A 23,651-nucleotide genomic window follows, 5' to 3' on the forward strand; every position below is an offset into this window, starting at 1 on the left:
ATGTTCTACGGTTCTTCCTCTGGGGCCAGTATGTCCCTGCCGTCCAAGAGCCGCCTGAAGCGCCAGAGCCGGACCTTCACACAGGTACACACACACACACACAGACACTGGCATTTTTGTCAGATCTCAAGAGACCTTCTTAGTTGAATAAAGGTCAAATTAAATGATGAAGAGAAAGACTCTCTAGCAAGCTTTAATACATTATTTTAGTGATGTGCTTGGCTTTAACATGTTGTACGACATAGAAGTGGACGCTGCTTCTTGGTCTGAAAATTGAAGCAGATGTGGAAATACCGCAAACCAGCATTCTTTCGAATGGCCAACAGGGGGCGACTGTGCAAAATTATGTCCAGTTGTATGGAAGCCAATGAGAAAATGAGCTCAGTTCACGTTTGGTTCATTACTTCAGTAAACCCTTTCCTAAGGAGTTTATGGTCTCATTCGCTAGTTCACAGTCAGGATGTTCATGTAGTAAATTATGGTCCCATTTAGAGTAAAATGGACAATAAAGTAGGATCTGATTTAGGGCAGCACTACTTTGTGATTTACTAATCAGAGGCTGTATTTGTGAAATACACCTCACTTTTGGCTCCAGAAAACAAAAATGGCGACGTCTATTAAGCCAAACTCAAGGCTACAAAACGGTGCTCCACAAACCAATGGATAACATCACGGGGGCTCCGTTCACTGCTTATATACAGTATGCCATATTGGCGCTTTTCCACTAGTACCTACTCGGCTCGACTCGACTCCACACGGTTTGGTTGGTTTTCCATTACAATTGAGTACCACCTCAATGTGGGTGGGCTCATCATAGCAAGGCGAGCCGAAACTCCTCTGACGTCATTTGTATGCGACACAATACACAACACACAACACTACTAAGAACTCGTTGGACCACGGTGTTGGTTTACGTGCAGCCATTTTCCACGTTTCACTTTTCGCTAAATGATAAAAACGCCCGGTCGCTGTTGCCAGGGTTTTACAAATGGCGGGCTCATGACTCATCCAGTGACATCACTCCCTGGCCAATCAGTGGCCTGCAGTATGTTGACGTCACATTTTCAGCTTGACTCAGCTCGCTTGGAATCCCGGCCGAGGAGGTACTAAAATAGTACTACTAGTACTATCGCTAGTGGAAACACATAAAGGTCGAGTCGAGCCGAGTAGGTACCAGTGGAAAAGCGCCATAAGGTCTCTACTGAAGTCCAGCCATGCAGTTTTGTTTTTATTTGCTGTGGTTTTGTGATATCTTAAATGGATTATTCTGTGTTACACTGACACTTTTTCACACTAGCAGTGTGACTGTAGGAGTGGCAGTGTTGGTCCTGACTGAAATATCTGTGCTTCTACTGGATGGATAGGCACGAAAGTTTGCACAGACATTCATGGTCTCCAAAGGATGAATTCGACTGACTTTTGCGATTCACTGACTTTTCTCTGGTGTCACATTTGGGGTTTTGAGTCAAATGTCTCAACAACCATTGGATGGATTACCATGCAATTGGGATCAGACATTCATGTTACCCGCAGGATGAACTATAATAACTTTGGTGATCCTAAGTCAAAATTTTAATTGTCCAATACTTTGGACAGCTGTATTTTGTGTTTAAAGCTATAATTAGCAAATGTGAACATGCTAACACGCTAAACTAAACCAAAAAGCCAGAGAGCCAGTCAACAATCTTTTTTTTATAGTTTCACTGTACAGTTGGTTGATATTGTTTTGTGTACACATTACGGATAGTACACAAGACAATAATAAGCAATCTGTTGAACCCATGAAAAGGTATATGTTTGTTGTTGTTCTATGTTTTCTTATGGTCGACAAATCCCATGAAAAGAGCAAAACCCACGATTTGTGCTCTCTGGCTTTTCCTTTATTGTCTGTGTCACAAATATGTAGTGTTGTTCTAAAAAGGTTGTGTGCTACGGTTCCCCTCTTTACTCTCAGTCTTGTTTAAATGTAATTTTCTAATGCTGTGAGCACATTGTTTACACCTTCAGACTACTGGGATGGTGAGAGAAATCTCAAAGGTGGATATCTCTACACCCTGGCAAATAAAATCAAAACAGTCTGAATGGCTGGATATAACTGGAGGCATATATGCCTTTTGTGATTTGGTGAACTAACCCTTTAATATACACTATATGGAGAAAAGTATTTGGCCACAACTGTTAATTATTGAATTCAGGTGTTTCAATCAGACCCCTTGCCACAGGTGTATAAAGTCAATCACCTAGTCATGCAGTCTCCATATGCAAACATTTGTGATGCAAAATGGATCGCTCTGAAGAGCTCAGTGACTTCATGCGTGGTACTGTGATAGCATGCCACCTCTGCAATAAGACGGTTCATGAAATTTCATCCCTGCTGGATATTCCACGGTCAACTGTAAGTGATATTGTTAGAAAGTGGAAGCAATTGGGAACAACAGCAACTCAGCCACGAAGTGGTAGGCCACGTAAAATCACAGAGCAGGAGTCAGTGGATGCTGAGGCGCACAGTGCGCAGAAATCGCCAACTTTCTGCAGAGTCAATAGCTACAGAGCTCCAAACTTCATGTGGCCTTCAGATTAGCTTAAGAACAGTGCGTAGAGAGCTTCATGGAATGAGTTTCCATGGCCGAGCAGCTGCATCCAAGCCTAACATCACCAAGGGCAATGCAAAGCGTTGGATGCAGCGGTGTAAAGCAGCCGCCACTGGACTCTAGAGCAGTGGAGACGTGTTCTCTGGAGTGATGAATCACACGGATGAGTCTGGGTTTGGTGGTTGCCAGGAGAACAGTACTTGCCTGACTGCATTGTGCCAAGTGTAAAGTTTGGTGGAGGGGGCCTGCACAGAGTCCTGACCTCAACCCGTTAGAACACCTTTGGGATGAATTAGAGCGGAGACTGAGAGCCAGGCCTTTTTGCTTTCCCAGAAGAGTTGAGGCTGTTATAACTGCAAAGGGTGGGCCAACTCCATATTAAACCCTACAGATTAAGAATGGGGTGTCATTAAAGTTCATGTGCGTGTAAAGGCAGACGTCCGAATACTTTTGTCCATATAGTTTACAGAAACATACAGTATGTTGTATATTATGTCTGTGATAAAATGGCCCTGCAGGACATTCATTATTTTTTGTCTCTTCACCAGGTCCTGTACCGCACTCTGAGTTACAGAGACCGCGTCCCAGTAGAAACAGGAACAAACACTCGTGGGGACCGGCGCTCGACGACTGAACCCCCAGAGCGACCAGCGGACGACCCAGCTGAACTCTCCACGCAGAGCTCGGCCCCTGGGGTGCTGAAGATCTTTGGAGATGAAATCTGTGCCGGTGCCAACTACAAGAGTGTCCTGGCCACGCCACGCTCCAGCGCACAGGAACTGGTCAAAGAGGCACTCGAGCGCTACTCGCTCAACAAGAATGCTGCCCACTCTTACGTCCTGTGCGACGTGATCGGGCGTCTGGAGGGGGGAGGCGGAATAGGAGGAGGGGGGTGGCGAACTGAATGCCTGCGAGCGATGGGGGACAATGAAAAGCCGCTGTTGCTCCAAGAGTTGTGGAAACCCAGAGAGGGACACGCTCGCAGATTTGAGCTGCGCAGGAGAGCAGAGGTAGAGGAACTAAACGCCAAGGAGAAGGATACCATCACTGCTGGTAAGGAAACACACAAAGATGAACACACACACACATATAGACAGACAGGTACACACATGGACAGGCTCACGCACATACACACACAGCAGATGGTCTAATTCCCTTCCTTGCTTGACATGTCAAACTCAGCAGAAAAGCACAGCTCGTTACCTCTTCTGCAGTGAGAGTGTGTGTGAGTGTGTGTGAGTGTGTGAGAGTGTGTGAGAGTGTGTGAGTGTGTGTGAGTGTGTGTAGAGTTGCAGAATAAGAGCTTTTGTCACAGTTATTATCCTGTGGAGAAGAGATTGTTCCTGGTTGATTACCAGTGTTTTTTAAATGGAAATGGTGAAGACAGCGCTCCATTTGGGTTTTTATTAGATATACACACACTTGCATGTGCTATTGAGCACTTCAACACACACACACACACACACACACACACACACACACACACACAGATGCACAGTTGCACACACAATCAGTGCAGTTGGAAATGCACAGACAGCTGATCGATTGATTGATTGAGTGAAAGCTGAATCCTTTGCGACCGGAGGTGTGGATGGGTCTGGGCACTCTAGTGTTTTTATGAATGACACATTTCTACTACAGTGAGGCAATATCGTTTTCCTACTGAAGTACGTGCACATGACTGTACTGCCTCACACCTGAACTGTGTGCACTCAAGTGATGCTACAGTTTCTGGAAGAGATTCATCCTGTTCTGTAGACAGATTTTAATAGGTGACGTTTGAACAAATTGCACAAATTCATTGAACTGCTGTGACTTTGCATCTGCAATGCAGTAATATGAATCAGTGTCTGTGTGAATGTGTGTGTTTTGGAACTATGAAGTGACCTTTAGGTAAATCAGTGTACTGATATATGAAAAGTTGCACGCACACACACAACCCTGTGCATCCTTTGGAGGACATTTATAAACACCCAGTTAGTGCACAGTGAGACAGAGCACATATTTTCAGCCTCACACTCGCATTGCACGCATTGTACTTTGCAGCCACACTAACATTTCTCATGAAGCATGCCAGGGTTTACTGGTTGCTATGTCAACTTCTGTGGTAGAGCCAGAGAGTCAGTCAACAATGTTTTTTTTATGGTTTCACAGTACAGTTGGTTGATATTGTCTTGTGTACACATTTCAGACATTACACAAGACAATATTAACCAGTTAAAGCCATGAAAAGGAATATGTTTGGTGTTATTCTATGTTCTCATATGGTCAACAAATCCCATGAAAAGAGCAAAACCCATGATATGTTAGACCATTTCTCACAGCTCTCTTTCCTTAACTGTCTGTGTCACAAATATATAGTTTGGTTCTAAAAAGGTTGAGTTGAGGGTCATGGTTCCCTCCTTTGCTTGTGTGGATTACAAGGTCATTATAGTTGAAGGGAAACTTTCTTCTGCTTTTTATGTTGATGTCCAATCAGTGTTGATGGTAAATGTAGTTCATTGAAGGAATAAATATCTCAGTGCGTGCTACATTGACTGAGAAAGCTGAGCTATCCTGCTTGCAGAGCCATGCTGGCAGTGCCAGCATTTACCATGATGCATTGCCCATGCTGAAATCCATTGTAGCAGAACAGGCTAATTAGCTGACCTGACAGAGCCTGAAGTTTTTCCTGGTCACTGACGACTCAAATGACATCACTGATTAGCAGGAAGTACAACAAATTAGGCAGCAGGAGAAGTCAGTTTTCTTGGTCAATATAGCATAAATTGAGGTATTTATTTCTTCATTTGCGCACCTTTACCAACAACAGTGATTGGACTCCTACATAAAATGTGGCAAAGTTACCCTTTAACTAAAATATAAACTAAAAACTAAAAGTAGGTGTGAAAAAAACATTTTAGTTAACTGAAATAAAAATTAAAACTAGACGAGAAAAAACAAGTTGCTGTTTTGCTTTTTTCATCTGATTTGTTCACAGTAACATTTCAGTTACAGTTTAACAACTGCATCTCGATCCTCTTTTGTATAGTGTGCCTCATGGGATAAAACTTATTTAACTAATACATAATAATTTCATTTTCACACTAACCTTTTCTTTTTTTGTTATAGTGTTTACAAAACTCACCAACCCTGGAGTCTCTTTCTCTTCTCTGTCTGTCACATGTTCTCTCTCCCCTGGTGTATGTGTGAGCGTGCATGCACACGTGTGAATTGTGTGTACTGTTAAACACACATTTTACAATGAGATAGCACTTTAAAGGTACGGTAGGATTTTCATGAAGTACACAAACGCATCACAGCCAAATTAATTGTATTGTCAACCTTCAGTGATACAGTAAACATTTACCTATTCTGTTGCCTTCAATTTCACCTGCCACTGACGGAGTGAGAAAACTATTTGGATTAATTATAAAATCAAAGACAAAAGCACCAGAATAGACCCAAATGAAAGCACAAATAAGACGCTAAGACGAAGACATAGTTTGTAATATAGTTGGTAATGAAAAAAATGAGAGTTGCCAACTCAGGCAACACATTATCCTGCTAATTTGACAGTGATATAATCGAGGGGAAAATCCTGTACCTCATACCTTTTTAACTGTGTATCTCTTCTTACTAAGTGCTGATGGGACTCACTAGAAGCACCACAGACACCTTTTTTTGCTTCACAGTGCATGTGTGTCCTGTGGTGTGCGGCTGGTATATGTGTATATGGGGGTTATTCTGTGCTTGGTGTTTTGGTGAGGGGTTGTTTTCTCAGGCCCTCCACCCTTCGTAACCACTCCCACCCTGCTGTAGGGCCCAAAACCTCCCAATTCCTGGCGGCTCTAATGGGCCGGTCTGGGCTGGGCAAACACAGGAGCTCCCCCCTGCGGTCTGGTCGAGCGGTACAGTCCAGCTCTAAAGGTGGGGACTGGCCTCAGGTAGGGTGGCTGTCAGTCATTGCCATGGAGGCCACCACTACCAGCGTTGTCACCAGCGCCACCCCCATTGCCAGTGGTTCAACCAGTGTGTGTGTTGATGTGTAAATTTGTGTGAGCCATCGCATGGCCTCAAAGTCAAGTCATGAGGAGCTGCTCAGTTCACCTTTCATCAGGTTCACTGTTGTCCGCCACACGTGCTGCTCCATCCAGCACCATTTACCTCATCCGACTAGTTTGTTTAACTCGGTTTCCACTCAGCTCACACATGACTGTTCTCACTCACTCACGAGCCAAACATACATGCTGACAATGCACGTCACATTTAAGTACACTTTCTTCATATTTTCCACTCCTTTTACCTTTCTTTTCTTTTGTGTCCTCAACCTCTCTCCCTCCCTCCCTCCTGCCTCCTCCTTTTGCTCCTTTTTATTATTCTCCACCTGTTCTTCCTCTTGCCCTTCTCTCTCTCTCCCTCTGTGTAGATATTAATGCTCAGGCTCGTAAGCTCCAGAGGAACAGGGCTAAGGGGACACTGACCCTGCCCCGGTCCAGCAACTCATCCTTCTGCCGCAGCCTCAGCGAGACCAGCCTCAACCAGGTGGGTGCTCACACTGAAGCCCAGTGAGGATGACAGGTTATTCATGGAACTGTTACCAACCCGTCTTAAACCCTGAATGCATGTTTCTTTGTGTGTGCATGCCTCTGCAGCTGGGAGTGGGAGACGAGCCCAAGCGTTATTACTCTACCCTGCCAGGGCCCTTAAGGGGTCGAGAACGTGAGGCGGCCTCCAGCAACCGCAGGAAAGAGGAGGGGAGTCAGGGAGGAGGGGTGAGGCACTCGCTTTACCAGTCCCCACACCTCCTGCTGCTACAGGGATACAATCGGCAGGTGAGGATGGGGAAGAAATTCATGTGTGAGACCTCCAATATGTCTGATTATGGGATATTTATTGTGCTGTGTGTTGCAGGACTGTTTGGTGTACCTGCTGAATAGAGAGCAGCACACAGTTGGTCAGGAGACGCCATCGGCTCGTCCCAACATCTGCCTCTTTTCTCCCGACATCCTGCCCCTCCACTGCCGCCTGCGCCGAGTCCCCGCACCCCGTCGTCATGCCAACAACAACAACAAGGGAGAAGAGCTGGCTGAGAGTCAGCGGTTCTGCGTTGCCGTTGAGCCAGTGCTTCACGCTACAGTCCTGGTGAACTTTTCCCGCTGTGAGCGCTCCACCACGCTGCGACATGGCGACCTCCTTTCATTCGGAGCACATTACATCTTCCTGTACAAGGACCCCACGGGGGCCAAGCCTTTGCCCGCTCAGACCTTGGCACGCCTTCGCTCTCTGGGGCAGCTTTACGATGCCGGGGCAGAGGAGGGAGAGGGCGGTGCTCAGACTTGTAAGATGTGCGGCTCTGTGCTGAAGGACAGAGCAGCACAGGCATCAAGTGCTCCTGCAGTGAGACGCAGCTTCAAACCTCACCTGGTAAAACCCCGCAGCGGGGGGATGGCAGCAGGAGGGCCCCTTAGTTTGTCGGGAGGGGAAGGAGGCGGAAGAGGAGGACAGAAAAGAAGGCTACAGCTGGAGTTTGACCAGTCTCATGAAGACCAGCTGTTGAACAGGATTGTGTCTCTCATAGAACCTGGAGGTCTGTGCTCTCATTTACAAAATGATAGAGAACATAAGATGTCAGTTTATACTAAGCAATGCTTTCATTTCAGTGGATTTATTGTGTTACAATTAAAAGGTTATTAGTTATTAGTCCTGTGGTCACCTGCTACAGTACATACAGTGAAAGTTCATGGAATTTTATTTGTTTTGCTCAAAGCAGTAAAAATGACTTTTTACAGTTTTTTTGTAACATTGTAAATTTCGCAGCCAAAATGAGACAGAACAACAATGGGAAGGCTAGAATGAGGTCATGATGAACGCAGGGTGCAGTCGGCCCTTTAGGACTGAGACAAAAACCAAAAAAGAAAAGTCTCTTTCACAATTCATCCATTGTTTTACACTCTTGTTTATCTGTAGGCGGTGTGTATAGTAATGTGTTCATGTAAAGGTCCATAGAAAAGTTCTATATGAAAAATTCGAAAGCAACATCTCTTTCCAGAACCGATGTCCTCGTTATTCCAGATAATCCACAGCCTGCACTGTCAGCTGTTTTCATAGGGACCATTTCCTCAGCTGAAAGTAGTTCAAGTTATTTTTTGTTCTTTAAACTAATTTTCGAAATCTGTGAGCTGAATGATTAGATAGATACCACTAGTGATAAATGAGACAATATATTTTTTCACAACTTGCTTGTCGTGACCCTTTAAACCCCCTCACAGGAGATGACCATAAGCTGACGCCTGCCTACCTGCTGTGTCTGTGCATACAACACTCTGCCTCAACCTTCCCGCCTGGGAGTTTTGGAAAACTGCTGCTCAAGATTGTCAGACGAATCCAGACCATCGCATGGGTCAGTGTCTGCCTGTCTGTCTGCCTGTCTCTCTGTGTGTCTTTGTCTCGTTGGTGTTTTGGTCTCTGTTTAAGATGACCTCATGCGGAGAGAAACTGGTCAGCCGTGCCAGGTCAGGTGAATAGTTAAACAGGGCTGCATATCACATGTTTTGTACTGTATTGCACACACGCACACAGGATATTCCTTTCTATCTGTACTACAAATTGTCTGTCTCCATATCAACATCTGCCAAAATGAATCGTTGAAACTATTAGTCAATGAGACAGAATGTGAATGGACAGCAACTCTAAAATTCAGTTAATCAATTAAGTTGTTCAATGAAGCAGAGCTGCTAAACCTTTGCTGGCTCCAGTTTCTCAAATATGAAGATTCAGGAGATAACGACTTAAACAATAGCCACGCTTTTAAAAGGTCGTGTAAAGCAGTAATAAATATACGTCCTGAGTATTCAGAGAAAAATATGTTATTAACCACTGGGCCAAATTTGATCAATTTAAAAAAAAAAAGACCAAATAAGTAAATGTAGGTTTCTAAAAACAAGCAGCATTTCTCTGCTCTGAAACACTCAGGGTGTGTCTGCTGAAGGCGCCGAAACCTGGAAGTCTGTATTGAAACCACACCCACCATCCACCATGCTGTTTGCTCCATCTCCCTCCTCGTTTGTCTGTTTTAATCTGTTCATTCTTCATTCATTCCTAGAAAACAAAAATGATGAAAAATGTTTCAACTGTGCAACCGGTAAACTCCACAATTCAGCACTACATGGCTCAGTCTTTTCACGTTTTCAGCAGTTATATCCCGACATGTTTAATGTTTTGTTTAGACACAAATCTCTGCATTTGCTACACACTGACTTAAAATGCACAAAATTTGCGTCATGCAGTAGCGTCGCCTCTCTTTTCCCCTGAAGGCCTGTTTTATTTCTCTACAAGTGTATAACCTTTTTATATTAGCAGAGGTGGTTTCAGATTAAGTGGTCGACTTCTGCTCTAAAACACTGCGGGAAACCCTGAATGTGGTATGACCTAGCTCGTTTTATTCAAAGACGTTACAGGTGTTGCCGAAAAAGAGGTTCAGGGTTCATCTTATAATAAGAGTAAGCTTGTATTCAGTCCAGTGGGGCACGAAGTAATTATCAACATGCGTCAGTGTGAGTGTGTAAATATGATAGTGGTATTTCTTTCTGCAGGTTAGTGATAGCGTCACGAAATGTGGTTCGCCTGCGCACATCCTAAAAATTTAATGAGCACTTAATTGCTCTGTGTGTGTGTGTGTGTGTGTGTGTGTGTGTGTGTGTGTGTGTGTGTGTGTGTGTGTGTGCCTTGCAGGAGAGGACAAAGGAGCTGGCTCAGAAGCAAGCTCAGCAGTGAGTATCACTTTCCAACAGAAAGAGAGCATGTGTGCTCATGTACCATTTTTGAGTTTGTATGTCAGTGTGTTCAGTGTGTCAGTGTGTACCTGACCGTGTTTAACCCTCCACTGTGTCTGTCTGTGTGTGTGTGTCCATGCAGCCAGGACCCAGCCTCCCTGTCTCTGCTCAGTATCTCAGACCTGATCCCAGACCTGCAGACCATCTTCTTCTGGATGTCCAATTCCATAGAGATTCTCTACTTTATACAGCAAAGAGCACCAGCGTACACACACAGCATAGAGATACTGCAAGGTACAAACACACACACACACACACACACACACACACAGTCTGAAAGATTGGTGTGGAAACAACTTGGCTGAAGAGTCATTACTCACGCTGACACACAGTAGGTACTAATACAGCTGCATCAGCCCCTCCCTCTCAGTGTATATCTCTTAAATATACCTCGATCTCTGTCATCTGTGTGTAGGGTCAAAGGAGTCGTTGCTATCGGCGACCATATCAGCCAATGAGGAGGCAATGACAATCTTGGAAGAAGTGATCATGTACACTTTCCAACAATGTGTCTACTACATCACCAAGGTAATCTGTCATTGCGGCAACAGTGTCATCTTAATGAGCAAGACTTTTTTTTTTTTAATCTTGTTTTTAAAAATTGAGCTAGATGAGTAATAGCAGATCCTCATTCACACAGAGGACCTGATTGAGTTGTCTCACACACACACGCACACACAATAAATGATTAAATGAGGTAAAAATATGAATAAGTAGTGAAGTTATTTTTGTAATTTCAGATCACATCAATCATCGCTCTTGTTTGTGTGTGGCTGTGTCTGTGTGTGGCTGCGTGTGCGTCCAGGCTCTTTATGTAGTGTTACCAGGTTTGTTAGACTGTAATCCGTTCCCAGTCGACAGCTCTGAGCCGTGCTGGAAAGGAGGTGTAGGGTTTCCTGAACCTGTACGCAGGGTCCTGCAGGTAAGCACATGATCGTGGAAATTCAATTGATTATTAATGCCAGAAATTTTAAAAAGATATATAAATAATAATAAAATCTTTACTTCAATGTTTTACATGTCATGCACTTCAATTTCCTCAAAATATCTTATTTGATCCCTACTAGACATGTTTTGAATAATAATCTTTACCTAATATGTTTTTTGAACTCATTGTTTACGTTCACGTTTACGAGCTCTTCTTTTCACCGGCACATTACTGCCACCTGTGGAAGAATAGTGTGTGAAACTGTTGTCAGGAATGTGTATCCCAAATATGTGCATGAGACAAAAAAAGTGAGATCTCACTCAGAAAAACACAAAAACTGCACAGTGAAAGTCAAACATCCAAGTAAAGAAACAAAAGCTAAGCACATTTATGAACAGAGGGGGGCCTTTAATGTCACACAAAATGTCAATATATAATAAATACAACTCATCCTAGTGTAGAAGTATTGGAGAGAATTAGGGACATGAAAAATGACCTTTGATTATTAAAAGTTACAAAGACTTTGTGGGACAAAGAAGAAAAAGTTGTAAAAGAAGTAGACAGTAGTGATAAATAATGATATAGAGAATATAGGCTGACAGACCGTTTGCTTCTATAAATTATCCTTAGATTATCCACACCGATGAACCTGACGAGAGATTTTTGAGGTCAAAACAGCCAAACTCATCTTCTTTTTGACATTTTTTCTCCTCTCTTTTCTCTATTTCTTTTCCTAACTGACCTGCCAGATTGTAAAGATCCCAAAGATACTGAGTCAGTCAGGCTGGCTTATATATTATATTGCCCTTGCTGTAAACATTAAATAGTTACAAGAGATGAAAACTGATGATTCAGTATGATATTGTATGTAGTTTTTCTCCATATTTGATCAAAATAAAGAACAATAGGCACAATGACATGCCAACAGTATTTCTATGCTCATCTGTATGTTTGAATGTGTGTGTGTGTGTGTGTGTGTGTGTGTGTGAAGGTGTTTCAGAATGCCCAGGAGCTTTTGCAGGGCTACCAGGTCCACCCGGAGATTCAGGCTCAGATGTTTGCTTACCTCTTCTTCTTCGCCAACGTGTCACTGTTTAACCAGCTAATGGACAAAGGTAGGCAAAAAACACACTCACACTCTCTCTTCCATTAGGCCTCCCTCAGGATTTGTACAGTCGTTAGTGTGTGTGTGTGTGTGTGTGAGTGTGTGAGAGAGAGAGAGGTAGAGCGTGTCCTTGTGTCCTTGTCAGCATTTTGACAGTGACTAACCCAGATTTGTCCTCTATGCCCTTCTCCTATCTGCATTCTCTTCCTCCCACTCGTTCTCCCTCCTCCTCCTCCTCCTGCTCCTCCTCCCCCTCCTTCTTGCCTTCCTTCCTTCCATCTGGCCATCAGGGGGTGAGACAAAGAAGAGTAGAGGTGGATGGAGGAGATAGAGGAGGGGAGGGGGTAAGAGGGGAAAAGGGCAGAGTGAAGGGTAAAAGGCTGGAAGGCCGCTCGGCTGTTGTGGTAACCTTGTTAATTGTCTATTACTTTGTCTAAATACAGAAAAAGTCATTCACCGCCAGCTATATCCACGCGTCCGACTACCTGCTCACTTCCAGCCCCTGCACGCCCTGTCTTTGTATCTGTAGCCCCACGAATACACACTCACGCACATGCCATATGTCTTCATTAGCTGGTGGAGACAGGAGAGATCGCATGTCTGGCAATGGGAGAAGGAGAAATACCTTTATATTCATGCAGAGGCTACCCTGTCCCCCACCCCATCTCCACCTTCCTCTCTGCTCTCTCCGACTCCGTCTGTCTGGCTTTCTCTTCCCCTCCCTCGCTCCCGTTTTTGTCGCTCATTTATATTTCTCCGCTGATGGTGTCCATGGTAACAGTGTAGTGAGTTTATAGCAGGTAACGCTGACGTTTGCACTGAGCGCCCTGCAGCTCACGCTCACACACACACACACACACACACTCTCAAACACACATACACACACACACTGGCGACTCGGGAAGGAAACCTGATGTGGGAATTCAAGATTACGAGCTGTAATACGGTGCAGATGCTCTGCTTTGTCATGAATTTGTATGATTGTGTTTGTATGATCGTGTTGTGACATCTTTCACCCTGCAAACAGATTAGAATGGAAAGCTCTGTGCTGTTAGTTTGAGAGTGTACGATGGCTTTTCTCTGTTTAACGGTGAGTGTGTGTTTGTAAACCAGCTGCCATGGAGCATTATGACACCTCTGCTAAGGGGTTAAGTGATGTCTCGTCTGTTTGCGATGCCTCTCACATAGATTACTGTATGCCCAGACATAAGCCTATTACAGAGGGTATGTGTATGTGCATCCAAAACATATGGCAGAATATTTAAAGGGTCTATGTGTGTGTGTGTTGTCTGCCTGTAGCTTCCTGTCATGTCTAACTTTAAATTTTGTGGGGAAAAAGTGTCAATTTCACCAAGTATTATAACTTACTTATTATTAGCTCATTAGAGCTCATCAGAATGAGTATTCTGTGCCCTGATAGCTGTTTCACATTGTGCCACCTTTTTCACATGAGCCAAACAGATTCTTTGCATTATGAAGACCTTTTCTGTCAGTTTGCTGGCAATTCCTCTCTGAAATGGGACTGTTGATTTTGTCAGCACACACCTAACACTATTTCTTGAAAGTCCTGAAATGTAAGCATGCATTAATAATAATTCTTTGACCATAAAAACTACTTATTGTGCCAGTTTTAGATTATTTTATGCAGTCAAAGTTCTTGTACTGCTACCTATATTTTGTCATGTTTATTTGAGTAAAGGATTATAAGAAATTTGAAGAGATAAGAAATTTGACACTTAAAGTATCTATTTTCACATTATTATACTTCTGCCTTATTTTGACATTTATGTTTTGTCTATCACGGTTACATTGTTTCAGGCAGTTTTTAAACAAAAATACCAAATATTCCCTAGCTCTAGCATCTAAAAAGAGAGGATATGCTTTGCTTTGTATTATGTGATAAATGTGATGTGAAACCTGAATATCTTTTTCAACAAAGCAAGCAATTTGAAGATGGCATTGTATGTGCATATATTTATTATTTTCTGACATTTTAAGGACCAGGACAGGACCAATTAATTGAGAGTAAAGTAATTGGCAGATTAATCGATAATAAAAATAATCGTTAGTTGCAGCCCTATTTGAAGGAGGTTGAGTGGGAAGAGTGTTCGTAGTAGTGTTCATTGTACAAACTTGGGTTTATAATTGAAATCTAACTATATATACTATTATATTATATAGTTCATTGCGTTGTACACTGCAGTTTTTATTTACTGTATTTGGGATTTATCAATTTTCAATAAGTGTATTTTGAAATGATTAGGTCTACTTGCTGTGTGCAGATGGAAAGTAGCCAGTAAGTAAATCTGGCTCTTTGTATTAGATAAATCTGTTTGTATGTAATCCCTGATTATAAAAAAATGAAGCTGTGGAATTAAGTACTGCTTTGGCATCTGCACAAATACTCAGGTATTGTAAGTATCAAAAAATCTGAAATGATACCCTGCTCTAGTCCAGTTGTTTGCCATTGTTTGTACCAAACCCCGGCAGAGGCCTGAGCTCACATTGGGGGGTATTTCAGAAAGCTTAAATAGGAATTATAGCTGCAGTGAGGTAATGGAACAACAGATTGACAAATTATAGGATGCCAGCTTGACAAATGCTAGATTTAAAGTTATCGCCTGCTTAACTGGCCACAAAACTTCCTTTCAGTTCTTAGATGAGGGACAGGAAAAGAAAGGATCACACAGAGTGAAGAATGTCGGCTGTGTGCCGGTTTGTTGTGCAGTAAAACACAAACCCAGTCAGCTGAGCCCCTCTGCAGCAGTCAATTTGTATTCTGCAAAGAGCAGACGCTGGTGGCTGTTGCTATTGTTTCACTGACCTCGAATATCAGCGTACTTAAAAATGAATGTGTGTATTGTCGTACAGACACACGCACAGAAACACACACGGTCTCTCATTTAATAATAACCTTTTTCTCAGACATGCACACACCCAAGAATAGAAATCTACTGCAGTGTCTGATGAAATAGCCAAACACTCACTCTTGTGTGTGTGTGTGTGTGTGTGTGTGTGTGTGTGTGTGTGTGCACGTGCTTAGGTCCGTCTCGGGGCTGGTTCCAGCGCTCCAAGGTATTGCAGATTCAGGCGTGTTTGCGGATGGTCATGGAGTGGGCGAGCAGGTCCGGTCTGGGACATCTGGTCGACAAATTCTTCACCAAACTCAACAGCACTGTGTCCATACTGGCCACACCTCCACAACAGCTCACACAGGTACGACATGCATGCATATACACACACACACACACATCAGTTACAAAGTACTGCTAGTGGAGGAAATATAACAGAGAAGCTTTGCTAGCTGTAATCAATTTTCATGATTGTTTTATATACATCTGACAGAACTGTTAGTCATGAAGCAAGTCACTCTGATGAGCTATTGATTGATAATGTCTTTGACAAGCTTTAGCCAGGATCAGCTTGTGACTCCACACATCGTCTCACCTCCTGGAAGTGTTAAAAATGGACTTTTTTCCTTCTCTGTGTGCAGTTGAGTTGGCGAGCTTTGTCCAGTGAGCACCCGTCTCTGAAACCTGTCCAGCTGCACAGGATTCTCACCCAGTACCAGCTCACAGCAGAGATAGGCCCTGTCCCAGCATGGCAAGCCAGCAGCGAGGACGAGGCGTATATATACCGAACAGGTACGTGTGTGAATTTGTCGGTGCGAGTGAGTATGAGTTTATTTTCATGGCCAGTACAACTGACAAAATTATGGCAACAAAAAAACCCCTGAGTGAAGATTTTGATTTTAAGAGACACAACAGCCCCATAAAAAATGTACAGAGGCCAATATACACTGGCCTGTCTCTTAAATACATTGTTAGACGACCATTACAGTCATATTTAAAGTCTGCCTCCACTCAGAAATGTGTTTTGCTTATGATTGCACTGTGATGTTCAAGCTTCACTCTGCAGAATGAAAAAAACATTGGGAATTGGTACAATGGACTGCCTCAGCCGACAGCCGAGAACAGGCAATGAATGAGCTACAATGGCTGTAATGTAATCCTCTGGAGCAATTGTGCCAGATCAAAGTATGTCCACTAAAAGTGCCTGTTTTTGCCACCGTCTGACAACATTACGGAAATGATTCCTACAGAGACAGACCTGTGAGAGAATTTTTGTTCAGTCAGTAACAGCCATTATGTCACTCAGTTCAAAGCCACCAGACTCTATTGACAAAATTATTGTGTAAATAAATGTATTAAAGGTGTTGATAAAGGGCTGATTCTGATCCAACACAGTATTTGTTTAACACACAACTAGAAAAACAAACAAACCTATTGAGGCAGCTGTAGATCAGCCATTTCTGAGGTCTGTGAGGTAAAATGACCGCTTTTGTCGATGGAGTCTGGTGGATTCAAAAAGGATCTTACAGCATTAATGTTGGCAGACACTTCAAATAATATTCTGAGCCTGTCAGTGGCAAAAATAAGCACTTTTAGTGGACTTATTTTGAGCAGTGACATTACAGCCATTACAATGTATTTGCCACCCATTCTCGGCTGCCAGCTGAGCTGATCTACTGGACCAGTTCCAAAGGTTTTCGTACCTACCATCATTTCAAACCAAAAATATGTAAAAATAGGACCAAGGTTTCTAAAGTTTAAGGTGACCCTTTAAGCTAAATGTCATCGTTCTAATGGTTCTTCCTGGAGGACGTAGGTGAAGATTGAACAATCACAAATGAAGGAGAAAATGGACATTTGTCTGCAGTGTTTAATGTGTCCATGTAAACACCCACACTCGCAGCAGAAATTTGGCAAATCTCAAATTTTACTTACTTTAGTAACTATGGTAACTTGCAGATAAAACATTACCTTGGAGTTTTAAGTGTGAAAGCTGCAGAAGAGCGAGAGTGACAGGCTGATGGGGGAGCTGTACAACAATCCTGGATCAGGCCTTTAATGATGTATAGATGAGTTGACATCACTTTGTTTGTGTTTAGTGGACCTCCTGGAGAGCTTTGAGAACCACCCTCCCATAGTGCTTCCCAGCGCTGGCTTCAGAGTGGACCTGGAGAGCGAGTGTGTGGAAGACAGCATCTACAGACAGCTGCTCTACATTCGCCACTACTTGTGGGGGCTACGCACCAAGACGCAAACACACACCAATACCCCCAGCGTGCACACACACTCCAACGGCACCAACACAGCTGACTGGCCCGACGTTCAGGTCAGAAAGACTGGCAGACACAGACACATGCTGTCAAATACACGCACCTAGCTGTAATCCAGGCCATGTGCCTCAGCAGCTGTGGTTGTTGAGGAGTTCCTCATAATCCCATAAATGAAAGACAAAAACCCTCTACTCCAGCCAACCCGCACACACATACACATACTCACTCACAGAAACCTAGACATGGTTAAATCATGGTTAATCTGATTAGTCTTTAGGCTGTCTAATTAGTGGGAACGGCTGACTAGACCATAATCCCTAGTGTTACTGCACCCTTATATGTACACATACATGCACACACAGATACTCATATACATGCACAAATATGTCAAATGGTTTTGTCTTTAAAAAATATACATCTTCCTGGACTGTTATCAAGGGACAAAGAACATTTTTTTCATGGATGAAAGATGATTGGAATATTGAATTTTCTTCTATTTTACAATCATTGCACCCCCACTTTATACCTCGTACTGTCTTTGTTAAGTCTTTCTCTCCAATCTCGACACAGAGGGAGTTGCTGCCTCCGGCCCACAACAGTCCCCGCTCTGGGGCTCCTGGGGACGAGGTGACAGCAGAGACAGGAGAGGAGAGAGGACGGGACAGGCCCTCATGCCAATCTCACACACACAGCCTCAGAAGGAACGGCACCATCCACCACTCTCGAACGGCAAATCCAGACCCCTCCTGCCTCTTGACCCCTCCCAACACCCCACTGTACCCGGAGGGAGGAGGGGGGCCGGGGCCGATCGTAGGCCCCAACACGCAGACCAACGGCTGCACCAGCAGAACTGTGGCAGAATGTAAAAAGACCAACGGACTCATCACCAACGGACTGGATGGTAGGCTAAATAAGATGCTGGAGGTGGACAAAATAACAGGAGCACATGAGTAGTCTAATGGAACAGAAACACCACAATTTATGGCCTTAAAAATACCTCTGTGTCATCAACCCCTTGGACAGAATGTCAAGGACATGTTTGTGTTAGGGCTATCATACCAAATCACATATTGGTGCTTTTGTTATTTTGTCCATCCCAACTGTGCAGTTTAGATTTTAAACCTTGCAGTTCATTATACACATTAGGGATTCACTGATCCAACTTTTTCTCTCTTACTACCCATTTGGATATCTTTTTTTTTTAATTGTTTTAAACAATTAAAAATCTGTTTATTTCACTACTGGGAACTCATTAGAATATTTTAATAGGGTTTGTGGCACTGAAAACTGGACCAGGATGTAACTGATACAGAAACACTGAATTCTAGGAGAGAAAAAAAAATTAGTTAAACTGTATTTAGTGTTGATCCAATAGTCAACAGCTTAATAAATAATTTTGTTACTGTGCTCCTGATCAGTGTATCCCTACACAAATAAAAGTAAACAATACACCGTGTACTCACTGCATAAAACATTAATCGTCTTGTGCTTCTTCACTGAGTCATTTTCTAAAACAACCTGACATGTTAATAACAGCAGAAAATTAGTCCTTTCTAAATTCTAAAGTTTGGAGTTTTTGAAGTGTGGTTGAAAGAGGTACTTATCCACAGTCAGTGTATCACCTTCAGTAGATGGCGGTTGGCACACCAGTACGAGTCAGTACCAAAATGTTTTTTAGCCACCTAAAAAGGTTAAATGTGCTCTATATCATAAAACAGCCCTTTCCTTTGGCACTACATTTTCTCAACCGTAGAATTTCCATGTTCCTACACATAAGCAGGGTTAACGGCTGATCTGCTGCATTAATACTGTGCACGGCGTGCGTAAGAATATTTCTACTGTGAGAACAGGAAAGGTCTGTCTCACAGCAAGGCAAAGCAGTGAAAGTATTCTAAATATAGTGTATGAACATTTACAGATATTATTTTAGGTGGCTAAAGCACGTTGTTCTGCTGCCTGCTTCGTCAAACTGTAGGCGCGTCCTTCGCCATCCACTGTACGCAAGATTAACTATGGACAAGTGCCTCAGACAGCTCCTCAAAAAACCAAACTCTCCCTTTAAAGCTGCATTCATCAATATTGTTTATGATGATGGACCAAATGACTACAAGTATTATTTAAGAGGTCACTTGTGGAATGAACCCACAAAGAATTATCACCATCAAAGATTTGGTTTAACACACTTAACATTTGATTCAGTCTCCAGGCTCATCAGCGTCGTTTCCAGCTACCACAAGCAGTTATTCTCTGCAGAAGGTCCTGATAAACCCACTGCACACTACCTGCCACACCAAATGTTTAACATGTGCTAAAGTCCTCAATTTGTCTCAGAAGCCAGGAACCAAAAACCCCCACTAATATTAGATTTACATTCATCACATGAATGTAGAGAAACACAATTCCAGCTGGAGATAATGCAGCTCTCTGTCCGCTGGATGTGTAAGTGGTTAATTATTGGCTAACATATAAACCATAACAACTTTTAAGATGATCATACTATGTCAGTTTTGTGTCCTTCAGATTGTTTTGTAGTTCTTTTGTCCCCCGGTGGCCAAAAATCAATGAATGCAGCTTCAAATTTGCACTTTTCTTCGTGCAGTTCTGTAGATGAAATGCTGGCGCTAGCTGGTCAGCTCTGTGCCTCGCACGGCAGCAGTGTCTCTCGTGTGGCGTCTGTGCAGCGTAGTGAGTGTGACATCTGCAGGCTCTTGTCAGAAGCACATGTGTGTTTGTGTGTGTCAGGTTAGCTCTGTAGCTGCATGTGTCTCAGTATCTGTGTGTGTCTTCTGCACAGCAAGACCTTTTCATGTTTGTCCAACCCCATAGCGAGACCCTTTGTGTGTGTTTGTGTGTGTGTGTGTGTGTTTTTGTGCATTTGGGTGTCCGTGTCCTCTGCAGGGTGTATTAGTGGGTGTGAGTTTCCTTTCCCTGTATCCTCCCCTGGCGCCCCCCCCCTCCCTGATGACTTGTGTGTGGTGTTTGTAGTGGAACTGGACAAAGGACCCTACGGACTGGGCATGGGACTCATAGACGGCCTGGTGAGTGGACAGAAGTTTAAAACCAGATTTTACATTTTATCTCACCCGTCAGTCCAGGTTTCAGAACTGTGTTTTCTACAAGAAGTTAAATGTTAAAGTGACGTTAACTGGCACCAAAATCCCAGATGATTGCATGTGTCATATCACATTTGTTTTGTTGAAATACACGATGAGGGGGTCCCAATATACACAAGCTATTGATGAGGAAGGGCAAAGAAAACCCTCAGTGAATTATCAGGCTTACAACATGGCCACAAAAACACAGAAGGAGAAGAAAAGCTGTTTTCATATTAGTATCCGTTTTCTAAAAAGTCATTCTGTTTTAGTTTATTAGTTTACTGCTGACAGTTTTGTCAATCGACTGATGTCATTGCCTCTTGGGTTAATAACTCATCTTAGACTCTTCTCTTACCACAAAGAGTTTAGTGTTAAAAGCATGAAACAGAAAGTACTTTTGCTTTGATTACCTGCAGTTTATTATATCCTACAGCTTCGATTTAGAACCAAGGTTGATCCTAATGCTTTAAGAGACACCTGCCAGCTATTAAACACAACGGTATTAAATAAAATGGTGGCCAAGTATTTTGATTGGGCATGGTACAAATTGATTTGTCAATCAGCTCTACCAGATACTCACCCAAATCATGTCCACACATACTTCACACTCTCTCATGCTTCTCCCTCCTGCAGCACACGCCTCTTAATGCTCCAGGCATTTACATCCGGACTCTGATCCCCGACGGACCTGCTGCCTCTGACGGCAGACTGAGGATCGGAGATCGCATCCTGGCGGTGAACGGGACCAGTCTGATAGGAGCAGACTACCAGAGGTACGGACGATGTTCCAGTGCTGTTTGTGAACGCAACAGTGGGCTGGTGGAGATTAATGATGCTTGTGGGTGATATTGACACAGATGAAAGAATGAGCCGTTGTCCCACAATGTTAACCATACCCACGGCTGTCAGCCTCCTCAGCCAATTGATTACTTTGATTGATTGGTGCAAGCCCAGACAGTGACACTCCTTCACCCTCACTCTGTCTCTGCTGAGCCTCATGTAACTAGACTCTGTTTCTTTTCTACTTCCTCCCGTATGCCCCTCGCAGTGCGGTGGATCTGATTCGTCTGGGAGGAGGTCGCCTTCGTTTCCTGGTAGCCAAGTCCGACCCCGAAGTCTCAGAGAAGATCAGTGCCTCCTCCTGCTGACCGCTGAGACACACACAATGCACTGCACGGGCCTGCAGAGGCGGGACGGCAGGACGACGAGGCGTGCAGACAGGTGTGCTGATGAACAGGGCACACACACACACACACACACGTGTACATATGCGGCGTGAATTATCTATGTGAAACCAAGCAGCAGCACAGCACGAAGCCAAGCAGTCAAACAGGAGATAACGCTCCATGACTCCTCTCCACAGCTGCCAGGGCGGCTTTCCTCATGCTGACTCCTACTGGGTTTGTGTGACAGACAGAATCCGTAGCCCACCGCGACATCGCAGGAGAATGCTGCGATGAAAAGTTGCCTAATTAATCAACGTGAGAGGTGGAGGAGGTCTTAACCAGCCAGCATGCAGTCTGGTGGTGTCTAAAGCACAATAGATTGTAGGGTTTTCATTTGTCTTCTGTCGGCCCTCGGAGCATGTGCGCACAGTGGACTTTTTCCAAGTGTTTTTAGAATAATTTGTACGAGTTATTCAGACATTACGTAGCATGGTTTAATAGCTTAGCAGCACTCAGTCCAAGGGACTCTGAAACCGTTGGACACAAACTGAAAATGTACTTTACAATTCTAAAAGCGTTTGCAGACAAATGACTTCAGACAGCCTCAGTGAACGCCGGATGTCTTACAAAGCGCTTTTAGAGTGGAATGTTTTATAAACCCGTTTGTTAGCAGCCCCCAAAGCACTATCACCGCCTGCTCGACGGACAGAACGATTGTGTAATGTTGACTTTTGTACGGGAGAGTGGGTTAAAAAGGCAGAGGAAGAATAATGCAAACATACAGCCCAGCTCTCCCATGTAACATTTAACCTCATCACTGGACTTTACCTCCGCTGGACAACGGATGAACCCTTGAGGCTTGATGTGCACAGTGGACGTGCAGCTGTTGTGGGACAGTGTTTATTACTTCGGATCATCAAGACAACATGCTTCACTTAAGAGTTTCTGATGCACAATCCCAGCGTGTATAAACCACATTTCTGTTGTGAATATCTGCTGTATGTATCTGGTTCAGAGGTGTAAATAGTTTGTTAATATTTAACCCTTGGTCATGTATTGTTTGGACATTCATGAGAGAAACTGCATTTGAGGAACTACTCATTTTTTTCTGAAATATACTGAAACCTACTGATGGAAAAAAGACAGTGTTTTCTGGAATGAGAGATTTTTAGTTTTGGGTTTGTTTTAGGAACACCCCAAATTACAAAAACATTTATATTTTACTTGTACTGGTCTCCAGACATGCAGATAGTTCTGTTTTTGGTCTTGAGATTTCTGCCTACGGATCAATACAATGGAGGTTTAAAGGAATCTTGGTTGTGGTCCTTCCAGATGTAGCGTCCCACTCTGGATAATCTACTGACGTCACTGTGGTTTTCATTTCTCTGATAGAAAGTTTCAGTGAAGACTGTTCACAGTGAGATCTGTTAGGGTAGAGGCAGAAATCTCAGAGGCATATCTTTACAGTAAAGCTAAACTATCTGCATGGCTAGATACCAGACAGAACTTAGTTTTGGCTGTAATGTAAAATTCTAGGAGAGAAAGTGTAAAAGAGGTGCAGCCAGAACGATAACAGGTCACCTTTTGAAAAGTCCTTATTTCAAAGCTGAGTCAGTTTTCTGCTGCCTGGCCTTCTGCTTTGCTCTGAGCTCTCAGGAGCAGTGACCCTCCGCCGGCCTGAGACGACCCTCCACAGAGAGAAGAAAAGCTCACGCAGCCGCAGATCCCACTGGCTCAGAATAAGAGGAGCCAAGATGTGGCTGAAAGAGGCCATCACACAGCAAACTGAAGGACTAGAGCTGCGACTGTAATTATTTTCATCATTGATTA

The 23,651-nt window shown here is 43.5% G+C and overlaps 1 protein-coding gene across 1 annotated transcript; it reads left to right on the plus strand.

The window, feature by feature from the left end:
* radil (Ras association and DIL domains) lies at window positions 1-21,803 on the plus strand. Its single transcript, XM_070827955.1, has 19 exons — window positions 1-84; window positions 3,140-3,644; window positions 6,393-6,500; window positions 7,000-7,115; window positions 7,226-7,405; window positions 7,485-8,160; window positions 8,843-8,973; window positions 10,305-10,342; window positions 10,488-10,639; window positions 10,821-10,933; window positions 11,211-11,327; window positions 12,325-12,448; window positions 15,482-15,654; window positions 15,932-16,082; window positions 17,390-17,616; window positions 18,131-18,461; window positions 20,459-20,598; window positions 21,289-21,428; window positions 21,704-21,803. The coding sequence occupies exons 1-19, from the start codon at window positions 1-3 to the stop codon at window positions 21,801-21,803; spliced, it is 3,606 nt and encodes a 1,201-aa protein (XP_070684056.1).
* The last annotated feature ends 1,848 nt before the right edge of the window (window positions 21,804-23,651 follow it).

Source organism: Pempheris klunzingeri, chromosome 3, assembly GCF_042242105.1.
Source record: "Pempheris klunzingeri isolate RE-2024b chromosome 3, fPemKlu1.hap1, whole genome shotgun sequence".
Taxonomy (NCBI): Eukaryota; Metazoa; Chordata; class Actinopteri; order Acropomatiformes; family Pempheridae; genus Pempheris; species Pempheris klunzingeri.